This window comes from Saimiri boliviensis, chromosome 5, assembly GCF_048565385.1.
Source record: "Saimiri boliviensis isolate mSaiBol1 chromosome 5, mSaiBol1.pri, whole genome shotgun sequence".
Lineage (NCBI taxonomy): Eukaryota > Metazoa > Chordata > Mammalia > Primates > Cebidae > Saimiri > Saimiri boliviensis.
The window spans coordinates 117,952,928-117,967,360 of record NC_133453.1 but is presented as its reverse complement, the minus strand read 5'-3'; the positions used below and the strand labels follow the sequence as shown (position 1 = coordinate 117,967,360).

At 44.2% G+C, this 14,433-nt stretch overlaps 1 protein-coding gene across 2 annotated transcripts in view; it reads right to left on the bottom strand.

Moving 5' to 3' along the window:
• Window positions 1–11,465, bottom strand: part of CCDC93 (CCC complex scaffolding subunit CCDC93) — a 90,315-nt gene extending 78,850 nt beyond the window's left edge. For both annotated transcript variants that reach the window (XM_003931540.4, XM_010342156.3), the window contains exons 1-3: window positions 11,270–11,465; window positions 6,211–6,324; window positions 4,702–4,796 (exon numbers count right to left, since the gene is read on the bottom strand). In XM_003931540.4, the coding sequence (XP_003931589.3) occupies window positions 4,702–4,796; window positions 6,211–6,324; window positions 11,270–11,311 (251 nt within the window). In that variant the 5' untranslated portion in view covers window positions 11,312–11,465. The remainder of the gene's footprint in view (window positions 1–4,701; window positions 4,797–6,210; window positions 6,325–11,269) is intronic.
• Between the last annotated feature and the right edge of the window lie 2,968 nt (window positions 11,466–14,433).

Genomic DNA, 14,433 nt, shown 5'->3' with positions numbered 1-14,433 from the left:
TTTCATTTTACTGAGCTACTCTTTCTAAAAGTTTAAAAAAAATATTCTAAATATCATTTAGGAAACAAATAATTACCAGACCTCACACCAGGTACCCAGAATATTAAGACGAAACATGGAGCCCCATTTCCAAAAGATATTTGCAGTTCTCTACTCTGGTACAAAAATATTTTTAAAATAAATAGAAACCTTTAATTTTTTGACACTCTAAATCCTAGAGTTGAAGAAATTGTATATCCTCACTCTTATTTCCACACAGAAGAGATATTTTCTGCTTCTCATGAGGGACACTGACCTTTCTCTAACACCTCGCCTCAGTCTTCCTCCTACAGAAGACCACAAGGCAGGATTGGAAAGAGAGGAACCAGGCTCCCTGAGGTTCCAGAGTGTTCTTCTGTAGGGCAGGTGGTAAGCATTCTCTCCTGCTAGGGAGGTTTCTCAGCTCAGCCTGGGCTGGGACAGGACAGTTTATGGCAGCAATGGCGGAGAGATTTGTATGCAAGTCTGTTTTATCGCAGCTTGAAGCCTCCTTCCTGAATCAGTTAGCATTTGATCTCTAGCTATGTGATTCCTGTTTCTTATATTATCTTAATTGGATCAGACTCAAGGGGAGAAAAATATATTATTCAGTAGTATGCCTAACCCCAAAGCCACGGTACACAGCCTGGGAATGTTGAGAAGCAGTCACCAGGCATGGCCTTGTGGATATGTGGAGAAATAGGAGCTTCTGGCTCAGCCTACATGATAGGTTATATTGCCACACAAGAGCCTTTAAAAAAATCTTAGCCAGTCACAGGAGCTACTGCAGCCTTATAACCAAGTATAGTACTATGTTCTAATAGACAAAGGTCCAGGTAAATAAGGGTCACTTAGAACTTACTAGGTGCTTCAAATCCAACAAGTTTTGGGTCTACCAAAGTGCTTCTTGTTCAAAGAAGTCTTGTCCATCTTTACCTTTCTGCATTTCAATAATCCTTCCCAGGAGACAGTTACCCTGAAGACCAACATCTGTCAGGGCTGGGTGAGAGTTATTATCTTACCTTTGTTTCCCTTAGTAGGTTTCACCTCTCAGTCTTAGTATTAATAGTAACTACGTGACTTAGGAGCTAAAGTTAAGTAGCCTCCCCAGGAAATGGTCATTAGAGAACACATTAAGAAACAGTTTCTGGTTGTCTGGAAAATAGCTTCACAAGTTGGGACCAAGGTTAAAACTGCTGAGAACAACACTAACACCTCACTGATCATAAGACCAAATGTCAGGTCCAACGTGTTAACAGAAAAAAAATATGGAAGGGGGAAGAGTAATACCTCACTGCACACATTCATAGACGAGAGGGAGGAATATCTACCTCCCAGGAGGGAAGCAGATAGGAGAATTATTTGCTGCCTATTCTCCCTCACCCTTCCTCCCCAACAGAAGCAGGCGTGAGGAGTGATTTATCCAAAAGTCCTAAGAGGGGCCAGGCCTGGTGGCTCATGTATGTAATCCTAGTGCTTTGGAAGGCCAAAGTGGGAGGTCACTTGAGGCCAAGTGTTTGAGACCAGCCTGGGCAACACAGTGAGACCCTGTCTGTATTAAAAAAAATTTAAAAATTAGCCAGGCATGGAGGTGTATTCATACAGTCCCAGCTACTTGAAAGTAGGAGGTGGGAAGATCACTTGAGCCTGAGTTTGAGGCTGCAGAGAGCTATGACCATGCCACTGCACTCTAGGCTCTGCAACAAAGTAAAACTGTCTCTTAAAATAAAACAAAACCAAAGTCCTGAGAAGAAGAAAACTGTTATGCAGCTCCCAGCCATTCCTGGTGCCCGTCCTTTCTGGGCAGCCTGTCTTTGGGATACACGTATCTTTTCTGCCATAAGATGTGCTGCCTGCCCTACAGGAGAAGCCTGTGGTTGCAGGTCTGCTTGGGACTCACGTGGGATAGGCTGGTAGTGAAGTACTAACAAACCCATTTGGCAACATATCGAAGGTGCTCTCTCTGATAAGCTTTATTTTTTAAATTTTGATCTCCATCAGACTCTCATGCTTCTTTCTTTTTTTTTTTTTTTTGAGACGGAGTTTCGCTCTTGTTACCCAGGCTGGAGTGCAATGGCGCGATCTCGGCTCACCGCAACCTCCGCCTCCTGGGTTCAGGCAATTCTCCTGCCTCAGCCTCCTGAGTAGCTGGGACTACAGGCACGCGCCACCACGCCCAGCTAATTTTTGTATTTTTAGTAGAGACGGGGTTTCACCATGTTGACCAGGATGGTCTCGATCTCTTGACCTCGTGATCCACCCACCTCGGCCTCCCAAAGTGCTGGGATTACAGGCTTGAGCCACCGCGCCCGGCCTCTCATGCTTATTTCTTAATTTCCGTGAAACTTGTAAAATGAAGAAATGAGTGTTCAACTGGAACTGCTGCTTAAACTCCAAGCTAAGCAACTAAAAATGAGAATCAGTCCTGGTTTTGCTCAGTGCAGGTCTTAACTATCTACACAGGGGCACATGATCAATACAGCCTTTGCTTAACATTTTGGTTCAGCAGGATGAGTGCTCCCTCTTGTGGTTACAGATATTTTGGCTTGTGTAGAGCTATCAATTGCCTAGAACCATAGCAGCTTAAAAACAAGAGGCTGGGACCCACAACACCATCCAGCCTAACCCCCTGCCTTCAGACATGGCTGTCCCTGGCCACTCTACGGAGCCAGCCTACTCACCCAGTTCATAAAGGCCCAGAGAGAAGGCTATCACGGGTCATCCTAGGATTTACAACCCTCTTAAACCCGCCTCCCAGAAATTACTGCCAAGTCTGGATAGTCTTGGCAGCCAAGATAAGGACATGGAGGAAAATGCAGGCAAGCTGGGGGCAGAGAAAGAAAGTGAGAAATACTTCCAGAAATCGAATAACCCCCATTCAGCTTCTCCCTGCAGCTCAAGGTGGATTCTTCAGATTTCCTAAAAAAATCACATGAAGTGACAATTGCAGAGGCAGGTTTCCTAGACTAAGATTTTAATACGCCCAGTTGTGATTAGTTTGACTCCTTTCATTTTTAAGACTGTTCGGTATGCTGTTTTCTTCTCCAATGCAAACAGTTTGAAAGACAGTGAATTAAACCTGGGTCTAAATTCAAGCTCTGCTACCAACTCTGAAACTTTTGGCAAGTAACTCAGTCCAGGTCCAATACTCCAGTCATAAAACTAGGTTTAATCCTGCTGTAGTGAAGTTAAAATAATAAAATACACATTCAAGTGCTTGTAACACTGATGCCCAAAAAATGTTTGTTGTTGAGATAAACTCAGTTATAAATGTGGGATCTCATTATGGGCCTCCAGCTATAGGATCCTCTGTTAATGGGGCTTCAGAAGAGGATGAAGATGGAGGATAGAAGCTTATGGAACTCTCAGCAAGGAAGAATGACAGGGAACAAGGCCTCAATTGGGCACATAAAGAAGACAGCTTGAGAGAGAACCATGCCCTCAATAGGCAAGTGCACTCCTTGGATGTATGTCCAGCCCACCCATTAAATTGACTAGATATACTGAGAAATTGCAAACATAGGGCTGTTCTAGTCTAACCTGTACCTAACCAGAAACTCTATGGGGGTGGGGAACTCCAAAAAAAACACATTCCAAAACCAAACAGAAGAGACTTTTAGGTGAATCAGTACCCTGTGGCCATAACATGTCTTCTACAGATAATAAAGAATGAGCTCTCTGATGCACTGCTGTCTGGTGGGTCCTTAGCCATGTAAATCCATCTCCAGTTTTGTGCACAGATACAGTTCATGGGTCTGCACTTAAGAGACACACATCAAGCACTTAACAGAGAATGTAACACATCCTCAATCCCTTATCCAAACCCTTTGGGTAAGATGTGTTTCAGAATTCTGAATTTTTTACATTTAGTTCCTTAGAATACCTAAAGGATACATACTATATATTATGTAAGAACTCAGGAAAATCTAGAGCTACACTGTACGATAAAAAAAAAAATTTATTCAGCAAAACTTATGAATATTCACATAAGTGGGATCAATAAAGCTATAAATTCATTCCAGGCCGGGCGCGGTGGCTCAAGCCTGTAATCCCAGCACTTTGGGAGGCCGAGGCGGGTGGATCACGAGGTCAAGAGATTGAGACCATCCTGGTCAACATGGTGAAACCCCGTCTCTACTAAAAATACAAAAATTAGCTGGGCGTGGTGGCGCACGCCTGTAATCCCAGCTACTCAGGAGGCTGAGGCAGGAGAATTGCCTGAACCCAGGAGACGGAGGTTGCGGTGAGCCGAGATCGTGCCATTGCACTCCAGCCTGGGTAACAAGAGCGAAACTCCGTCTCAAAAAAAAAAAAAAAAAAAAAAATTCATTCCATTCAGGTCATGTTTTGCTCCCAAATAAACTTTATATCTAAACTTTAAAAGAAGAAAAAGCAATTTTCAGCATCTTTTAAATTTCAGAAATATAGATGAAGAATTGAGAATACATATAAAAAATACTGTGTTTCCATATCTATTAGAAGTATGATGGAATGTTGCCACTGATGGGAGTCTATCATATCCCATAAGGATATCGAAATGAAAATAGGGCCTAACAACCACTGTAAGACTCAAGGGGGAACTTAGAAAGAAAGCACAAGTGGAATCCAAGAAATGGTAAAACCAGCATGGGAAAAAGTTAGTTCCCTTCTCCCTACCTTTAGGTTTCCCATATAAAAACTTACATTTTTTGACCTATTGTAGAGTTTTCTTGAAAGAGCAAATCAACATCTACATCAAAGTTGCAAGTGGTGATACACCAAGTCATTCCTCCAACTACCTGCAAGACACAAAGAAAATGTTTGTTTTCTCTTTTTAGTTTGGGGAGAATGGAAGAAATAGAAGGTAGGCAAAATATAAATAGCTCGAATAGACTCAGTACACACACAAAATTATATATCCTGAGAGAGAGAGAGAATGTGTCCTCATCCCATCAACTATAATTAATCTAAAATGGCACCGCTGCAGAAAACTTTCTGCAGTGACAGAAATATTCTATTATCTGCATGGACCAGTACAGTAGCTACTAGCCACATGTGGCTGCTGAGCAGCTGAAATGTGGCTGGCATGATTGAGGAGCTGACATTTATTATTAAATGAACATAATGTACATAGATCCTCTTTACAGTCAAAAGGACAGACATTAATTCAATGTTTTATAGACCAGATACACGGGTAGCAAGGCTGACATTTTGTTTCTATACATCTTATTTTTCTTATCTACCTGAGATGAAAACCCCTGGCTCTGCTTTTCCCTCAGGAATTCTCTGAGATGCAAATGAGACTAAGACTAAAAATCCATTTTAAAACAAAATTCTTTTCAGACACAGCTTGATATTAGAAAAAAACAACAATGAATCTTACCCCTGGCTGTTTTAGACTCTTATGAGTTGCCGGATAAAAATGTAGATTCCAGGGCTCAAGCCCAGACCTACCTAACCAGAATTTCAATGAATGAGTCCTGGGTTCTGTATTATAAAATACCCCGGAATGATTCTGTTATGCACAGCTGGGACTGTGATGTCCCTGGAGCACTCAGCACTGTCTTCCACAGCCTGCCCTGTGTGATCTGGATGTGTCCTTTCTGTGCACAGTCTGCTGTGGCACTTTCTGCAACACGCCATTTATTCTGTGGATGTTGATTTACTTGTCTCTCATCCCTATTCTACAGAAAGTGGGCTCTTTGAGAACTGAGCCTTTGTTTTTTCTCTGTATCCTATTACTATGATTTATGCATCATCATTCAAGGTTCTGCTGAATTAAAAGATTTCATTGCACAGTGATCTTTCTCTCGTCCTAAATCAGAGCATTTACCATCCGCAGAATATCTGGCAACTGTCTGTGAGCATGCTGATTTGGAATAGCTCATTACTAACTCTGATTATTTTATTTTCCATAAGTTTTATAATCCCCACCCAAACTGTAAATTCTTTGAAAGAAGAAACTATTTATTCTTCTTCTTTGCATTTCCTACAGCTTGGTGCATATAAAAGGAACTGATGACATATTCACTGATATATTATTTCTGTCTTTGAAAAGAAATTTGAACACTTCCATAATGAATGTGAATTAGGAAGAAATGGCAACACAGACATGGAGGAAGTTAAAACATCATCTCTTCCTCCTTTCTTTGCCATGATTAACCATGTCATTCTGACAAAAACAGTCTAATGGTTAGAAAGATTTCCCCTTACCTTGTCAAAGGGTGACAAGCCTTTAATTCTTGCCCTGAAATACCCAGCTGCAACCAAAAGCTCCAGAATTTCAGTCAACTTGACATTTTGTTCTTCATCTTCTCTTGTTTCCACCTAAAACAAAAGGTAAGTTTGACTGGTAAAACCTATTTGAATAAAGGAACACCAAGTATATCCCCTGATGCCACAATCTCTTTGCCAAGGAGCAGATAACATGGGTTGCATCACTGCAATAGATTCTCTGACAATTCAGCAAGCATCACACAGAAGCATGTGGACAGTGTTGCCAGAGTCACAAACAGGTCCCCAATCCTCAATGGGCTGTTACATCTTCACAGGTGAGGGAGACACACGCCTAGGTAGAATACACTACTCATCACGTGCTGAAGGAATCCAGAAGAAGAAAGATTAGAGTAAAATATTTCTTTTTTCTCTAACCCATGGTTTACTTTGACAGTCTTCTCAAATAAATTATAACTCCTTAACAGACAGGAACAAAGTTTCATGGTGTTTTCTAAAAAAAAAAAAACTACGCTTAGTGCCAGTGTGGTGGCTCACACCTGTAATCCCAGCATTTTGGGAGGCTGAGGTGGGTGATCATTTGAGGTCAGGAATTTGAGACCAGCCTGGTCAACATAGTGAAACCCCATCTCTACTAAAAATAAAAAACTTAGCCAGGTGTGGTGGCAGATGCCTGCAGTCCCAGCTACTTAGGAGGCTGAGGCGTAAGAATTGCTTCAACCCAGGAGGCAGAGGTTGCAATGAGCTGAGATTGTGCCACTGCACTCCAGCCTGGGTAACACAGCAAGACCCTCTATCAAAAAACTCTACTTTGCTGGGTGCAGTGGCTCATGCCTGTAATCCCACTTTAGGAGGTCAAGCAGGGGCCGATCACTTGAAGTTAGGAGTTTGAGACCAGCCTGGCCAACATGGCAAAACCCCATCTCTACTAAAAATAAAAAAAATTAGCTGAGTGTGATGGTGCACACCTGTAACCCCAGCTACTTGGGAGGCTTAAGCAGAAGAATCACTTGAACCCAGGAGGCAGAGGCTACAGTGAGGCAAGACTGTGCCCTTGCACTCCAGCCTGGGCAACAGAGCAAGATTCTGTCTCCAAAAAACAAACAAAAAACTTTATACTCATCCAGGTCCCAGAAGTTACTGACAAGAGGCATAGAAATGAGGAAGGGAATTCAAATACGTATCCCTCTCTGCACTTTCTTTTATTGATCTTGAAAAATATATGAAAGACTGCCAACCCAGATATACTAAACGGTGATTATTGCTACATAATAGAATTGCCTTAAAAATAATAAATTCATCTAATATATTTAAATCAGTGGTTTGATTTAAAATTTTTAATTTATATACTTTTACTCCACATCTTTATTTAATACTTAAATCCATCTAAATAATCTAATACTCCTTCATCTATTTACTATCATGAACTATCTTGCCTCTCTTCCATTGCTGCAGGAAAAAAAAAAAAAAACCATCTCTACATAAAACACCAACAAGGTACCCTGGTTCACATTCTCATACTCCTGACTACTCCCTTACCCAACAATGCCTGTTAAGTCTTCCTTTACTATGTATCTCACATTTATCCTCTCTTCCCTTGTATTCATACTCCATTCCAGGGCTCTTGCAAATGCTTTATCTTTTTTCCCTGTTAATTTGTTTTGCTTACCCCTTCCTAACTCACAGCTTTCATGTTATCCCTCTTTAGCTCACCCTCCCAGCCCTTATCAACAACGGGTCACAGACACTGGCTCTAAGATAAACTCCAGATGTCTTAGTTTCACATTCAGATCTTTGGCCACCAAACTATCTTTTCAGCTTCATCCGTTAACTCCCCCCAAAACAACCAAGACACGGTCGTGGCTATGACATTCTCTAACTATTGAGAAATCACTTTCATATTCCAGCTCTCATTCAATGCCATCCATCACAAATCTATCCTCAAATGGTCACTCCTCTGCATTTCTATTTGTTGTCTATGCTGTATATATAATTAAATATCAACCTCTTCTAAGTGAGATATCTAGTGTTAGTACATGCTTCTCTTTCCAACTGGACTATTGGTTGGTTAAGGAGAGGACTATATTATTATCAACTTGGGTTTACTCCTCTGTATCAAAACAGCATTAACTTCAAAGGACATACTTATTAAAGAATGATGTATTAATACTTATATAAAGTAAATGAACCTAAACCAGTCATGTATTAAAATGTTTTAGTAGTCGCATCCTTGACAACAGAAAGTTTATTTTGATGTATAAACTGCCAGGAAAAGGAGTATACATATTAAAATATAGTTAATACAGAATTATTAAAGTGACTGATAATCCCCTGCAATAGAGTAGGAGTGGTGTGGAGGAGGTGACAGCACTGAGCTACATCCTTCTCTGAAATGACTCTGGTCCAGTCCTTTAAAGATCTTGAAGATTAGCATTCACTAGTTCCTAGTGGACATAAACATTTTCTTAAGTAATATAAATTATTCACACCTTCTCTCCCTTCTGTAAAAATTCTAGGATGGTTGAGAAACATCTGCAAGTGAAGACTCTAAGAAAAGAGAAGCTAAAGAGTAGATGTAGTTCAAAAAGTTAGAGCAGAAAAAGAAAATGGCATAAGTACTTTCTTAAAATTTCTGGGGTGTGAAACAGGAATACTTCATTTGTTCAGTCATTTACCATGAAAACATCACTTATCGTGAAAACACTTCCAAGAAGAGGACAAAAAAACAAACAAAAATAGGAGGATCGTCACCTAACTAACGGGCACTCACTGGCCACCCCACAACAGATGCATGGGCCATGCTTCCATCCACTCACGCCTAGAATGGAGAAGTATACTTTTGCAATATAATTTGTGAAGTAACTTTTTGGCACAAGACACCAAATGGGTATGTTTAACTCCAAATTTACTTAGCAGATCAACACCGAAACAAAATGGAAAAGGGCCACTGCCTGGCATGCAGGGAATGAAAGAAGACCCTCTCTTGAAGAAAAGAAAAGCCACCAGCCTGGTTAATTACATCCAGATGTTAAAACTAAATTTCTGACAAAGATGAACAACAACGAGCTCTTAAACCAAGTCCAATAAATTTTCAATTTCCATGCATTATAGTTCTTGTAAGCTGGAAGGCAGGGCCAAGTCTAGTTATCTTTGTAAAGGGTTAAAAAGAATGAATTTGGGCCAGGCAGTGGTTCATGTCTGTAATCCCAGCTACTGGGAAGGCTGAGGCACGAGAATTGCTTGAACCTGGGAGGCAAAGGTTGCAGTGAACTGAGATCACACCACTGCACTCCAGCCTGGGTGACAGAATGAGACTGCATCAAAAAAAGGAGAAGAATGAATTTAATGAACTAACTAGTCTAGTGACAGCCTGATAACACAGACTATCCATATTTATATTTACAAGCTTCTGAACTAAAAGATAACAATTTGATTATATTCACCCTGACTTCATAATTGCCACGAACTGTCTCAGGTTCTTCGAAAACAATTACCAATTAGACCTGGCCTCTTAGCGGTCAAAGTTTAAACAAATGACACACAGCAGCAGTTTGCCTTTTTTTTCTTCTCCAGAAGGACCTCCACTGATAGTACTGCAGGATATTGGGTTGGAGGGATTTAAAGTAGAACCTGGGAGCCCAGAAAGGAGTCTACAGTAAAAGGCCAGGCAAAAACTTAATGAGAGCCTAGAATAAAGAAGCGGCAAAAAAGAAAACTTCAAATGTCACACTGCAGATGCTATTGTTCACTATCCTGAGTCACATCAAAGCAACGTGCATGTAAGGTTTTACCTAACACAGGGGTTCTGACAACAATACACTTGTTAGGCTTTCTTAAGACAACAAAACGGACTTGCATTCTGGGAGAACACACTGACAGACAAATCTGTCCTGACACCACTAATATTCCCAGCTTCTGGACACAGAACACAGTGATCCCTCAATTAATGCATACTTGTGATATGAAAGAACTGAGAATTTGGGAGGAGTGCAGAGGAGCAAGATGGTCACAGGCAGCTAAGTGTGAAGGGACCACTCACCACGTCAAGCAAGCAGTCACTTTGCTCACTGCTTGCTCCAGAACCTTAGGAAAGGGGCACAGGCGCAGCGTGGATTCCATTTCTCTCCAGAATCCAGTAAACTAGACTAGGCTTTGAGTAAAATCAACTGATATGGACGACAGTTGCAAACTACCTATGAGATGCTAAGTGATATTTGCAGTCAAAAGAAAATGAATGCACTTTCCTTGTATTCGGCAAACGTGGGAATCCGGAAACCACTCATAACGCTTTCCCTAGTACTGAGTACTTAATAACAAACACCTCTGGAAAGGAACCCGGCCCTCTTCTGGAGAAGCTGCAACGTTTCCGCCCAGAGCTCGGTCCCTGGCCACACAGCACCCCTGGAGTGCGTCCCACCCTGAACGCCGCGGCGCGCTGACCCTCCGGGACACCTCCCTGGTGCGCGCAAGTCTCCCAAACTTCCTCCCGCCGCCCGGGCCCGGATCAACTCAAGGAGGGTGGCATTCCCTCCCGACAGCAAGGCAGGTGGGGCTGGCCGCCGGGACCCCGCAGGGTGGCGGTAGGCGTCCCAAGGTCACCGCCCTTCACACCACCCGAGGCCGGACGGCCTCGGAGCGCGGTCTCGTGACTCCTGCGTGCAGCAGCCTCGGCCCTCGGGGCCAGCCCTGCAGCGCTGGGTCAGGGAGCCCGTCCCGGACGAGGGGAGAGGTGGGAGCTCAGGGCCCCGCGGGGCGTGGGGCTGCGTCAGGGCAGGTGTCGGGCTGGGAAGGCCACCTTCGCCCCCAGGAGACGCCGGAGCGGCTTAAGTGTGTCCCCTCCCGTCCGCTGCCCCCTGCCCACGCAGGGGCACCTGCTCTCCGCCTCTGAGAAGAGGGTTGGCGCTTCCCCGAGGTGGATACACCTGAGGAAGGGGGCGGGGCGCCCCTCACGCACCGGGGGCCCGCTCTGCCCGCCGCCCCGCGGCTCGGCCCTCTCTCTTCAGCAACCCCGACGTGCCAGGGAAGGAGGCGTTCTTACCTCCGGGAGACCCTGGCCTTCCGGCCCCTTGGGTAACCCCATGATCCGACCGGGCTGCCGTACGGCGACAGCGAACCCCGCCAAGCGTCCGGAGGAAGCTGTCTCCGCCGCGGAGCTGCTACCGGGGTGGAGTGCAAAGCGGAAACTTCCTCCGCCGCCGCAGCCGCCGCCGCTACCGCCGGCCTGGAGCGCAGCCGCCGGGCGGAGCATGCGCGCTGGGGCTGGAGCGCGGCGTCACTGCGCCTGCGCCGGAGATGTGGGCTGGGCTGCGGGTCCGAGCGTTGTTCTGGATCTTCGGCCGGGTGCTCTGAAGTTTGCTCCGCGGCGCCACATGAGAGGAGTTCCTCCTGCATCTGGAGAACGTTTTGCATTTCGGCTCCCTTCCCTTCTCGCTGGCATCGGATGCCCCAGGTGGGTCCCGTTTCTCCGTGAACCAGACTTCGGACACCCCCTCGCACAGGGTCAGAGTCCAAGCACAGATGAGCTTAAGGATTCCGAATCCATGCCCGGCTCTAGCCCTTATAAGCATACGCTTGGACAACCTTCTCCTTGTACGGACCAGGAACGGACCCCCTGAGAAGGGTTTCTTCACTCTCGCAGCCCTCCCCAGCGTCCTGGCCAGTGCATTGCGTTCCTAGGAAACCTGGCTTAGGATATTGCCCAGCACCCCGCCCCATTCACGGTTTCTGGGCCCTCCTGGAGGAATGACATCTCAGAGAATGCGGACTCCAGTGTTCACGTGACTTTAGCGATCGCGTCCCCTATTTGGTGTACCCCTTGTCGGTCCCGGAGGGTGGCAGCTAGACAAAAGGTCACAGGCCCCCACACCCACTCCATAACGGCTTCACCGCTTTTTGTGTCTTTTAAGCGATGAGGAAACAGATGACTTCCATGAAAACTTTTGCTTTAGAAGAGATCCTTCCCTCTGTATATGTGTGTGGGATGGACAGTGTCAGACACTTAGCTCCTTGAGATCAAAAAGGTTTTGTTGCTTTCCTCTCTTCTTTGCATCCCTAGCCTCTTTAAAAGAGTAAGCAGACGCCGTGGGGCATGCCTGTAATCCCAGCATTTTGGGGGCCGAAGCTAGAGGATCACTTGAATCCAGGCGCTGGAGACCAACCTGGGCAACATAATGAGACCTCTGTCTCTACAAAGTATAAGAAAAGTAACCCGGTGTCAGTGGTCCCAGCTAGCCGGTAGGCTGGGGTGGGAGCATCGCTTGAGCCAGGAAGGTTGAGGTTGCAGCGAGCTAGGATGACACCACTGCACTCCAGCCTGGGTGACAGAGCAAGACTGTTTCAAAAAAAAAAAAAAAAAAAAAAAAAAAAAGTATGCAGTGATGTTTTCTTTTTGACTTTTTTTTTTTTCTTTTTTTTTTTGCACCTTTTGTACTTCTGGAGTTTATCCTGACAGAGGTTTGTCTGGAGCCAAAGCTCACAAGTACTTGGAAGTGCCCTAAGAACACCATTTCATTTTTAAATATAACTAGCAAATATTACTAAAAGCTGTGCATGATCCCCGACCCCTGGTCGCCAATAATTTGAATAATTTAAATATGCAAGTTAAGGTATTGAGATGGGAACCCTCCTGTGTGGTACATCTTGCTCTTACCCCTTGTGAAGCTAATAAAACTCAATTTCTATTCTCATAACTTCCCAAATGTGTTGTTTTTGTAGCTTTAAAACTATCCTCCACTGAAATGGTATAGGTTGAGGGGGAATGGGGAGTAATATCATTTGTGGCCACTATTAAGTAACCAGACAGATACTGATGCCTAGGAACAGGTAGCAAGATCTCACATAGCAGGCAATCCTAAACAGCTGTGTGTAATAGCAGCCTGGAGACTAGGGCTTGGAGAATAACAGGACTTGGACAGCCCACACCCCAAGTCGCCTGTTATAATGCTTTTGCCATGTTTTAAATAAGCATGTGTAGCTAACTTCCTCAGTAAGAGACTGTCCTATGTTACTATAGGTGTAGGGTGACAGTAACAGAATTGAGGGACATGGGGCATGCTTTAAAAAAGAAAAAAAAAAAAAACAAAACAGCTTAGTGAAACAGCCATGATAGCAGTCAAGAAAGTTTGAGCAGGGCTAGGTAGCACCTGCTTGTAGTCCCAGCAACTCGGGAGGCTGAGGCAGGAAACTTGCTTGAGGCCAGGAGTTCTGGGCTTTAATAAGCTATGCCAATCAGGTATCTGCACTAAGTTTTGCATCAATAAAGTGACTTCAAGGGAGGAAGGTTGCCTAAGGAGCAGTGAACTGGCCCAGGCCAAAAACAGAGCAGGTCAAAACTCCTGTGCTGATCATCAGTCGGGTCACGACCGTGATCCCACTGCCCTTCAGTCTGGGCAATATGGCAAGACACTGTCTCTTAAAAAAAGGAAAGAAAGAAAAAGTAAAAGAAAGTTTGAGCAGCCCATATTTGAGAGTGGAAACCCTTCACAGTCTTGAAGAAGACCTTGAACAGACAATACAGAGGAGACTTGTGAGGAATCTCAGATAAATCCATCTCTCTCCCTTTCCCTTCACTCCAGGTTCCCTCATACATTGCATCTCCCTAGTGTGGTATTTGAGGACTAGAAATCAGTCGTTCTGTCTTTCTTCTGTACACTGAGTACAGAGTTGTGTGATGTTCTTCTAATTGCAAGATTTTTGGAGCCTCACAAATACTTCCCAGTTCCTAGATAAAGGAGTACCATGGTGATACAGTTTGGATATTTGTTTGCCCCACTCAGATTAATCTCCAGTGTTGGAGGTGGGGCCTGGTGGGAGATGACTGGATCACTCGGGTGGATTTCTCATGAATGGTTTAGCACCATCCCCTTGGTGCTATCTTTGTGATAGTAAGTCACTCATCATGAGATCTGGCTGTTTAAAAGTGTAGCACCTTACCCTCTCTCTCTTGCTTGCTCTTGCTTTCACCATGTGACGTGCCTACTCCCCTTTCACCTTCCATCATGATTGTAAGCTTCCAGAAGCCTCCCCAAAAGCCAAGGAGATGCTGGCACCATGCTTTCTGAAAAGCCTGAGTCAATTAAACCTGTTCTTTAAAAATTACCCAGTCTCAGGTATTTCTTTGTAGCAATGTGAGAATGGCCTAATTCACTTAGTAAAGAGCTTCCTGTTAGGCTTAGCTTTGTTCTGGAGGAAGTTTTCTATAAA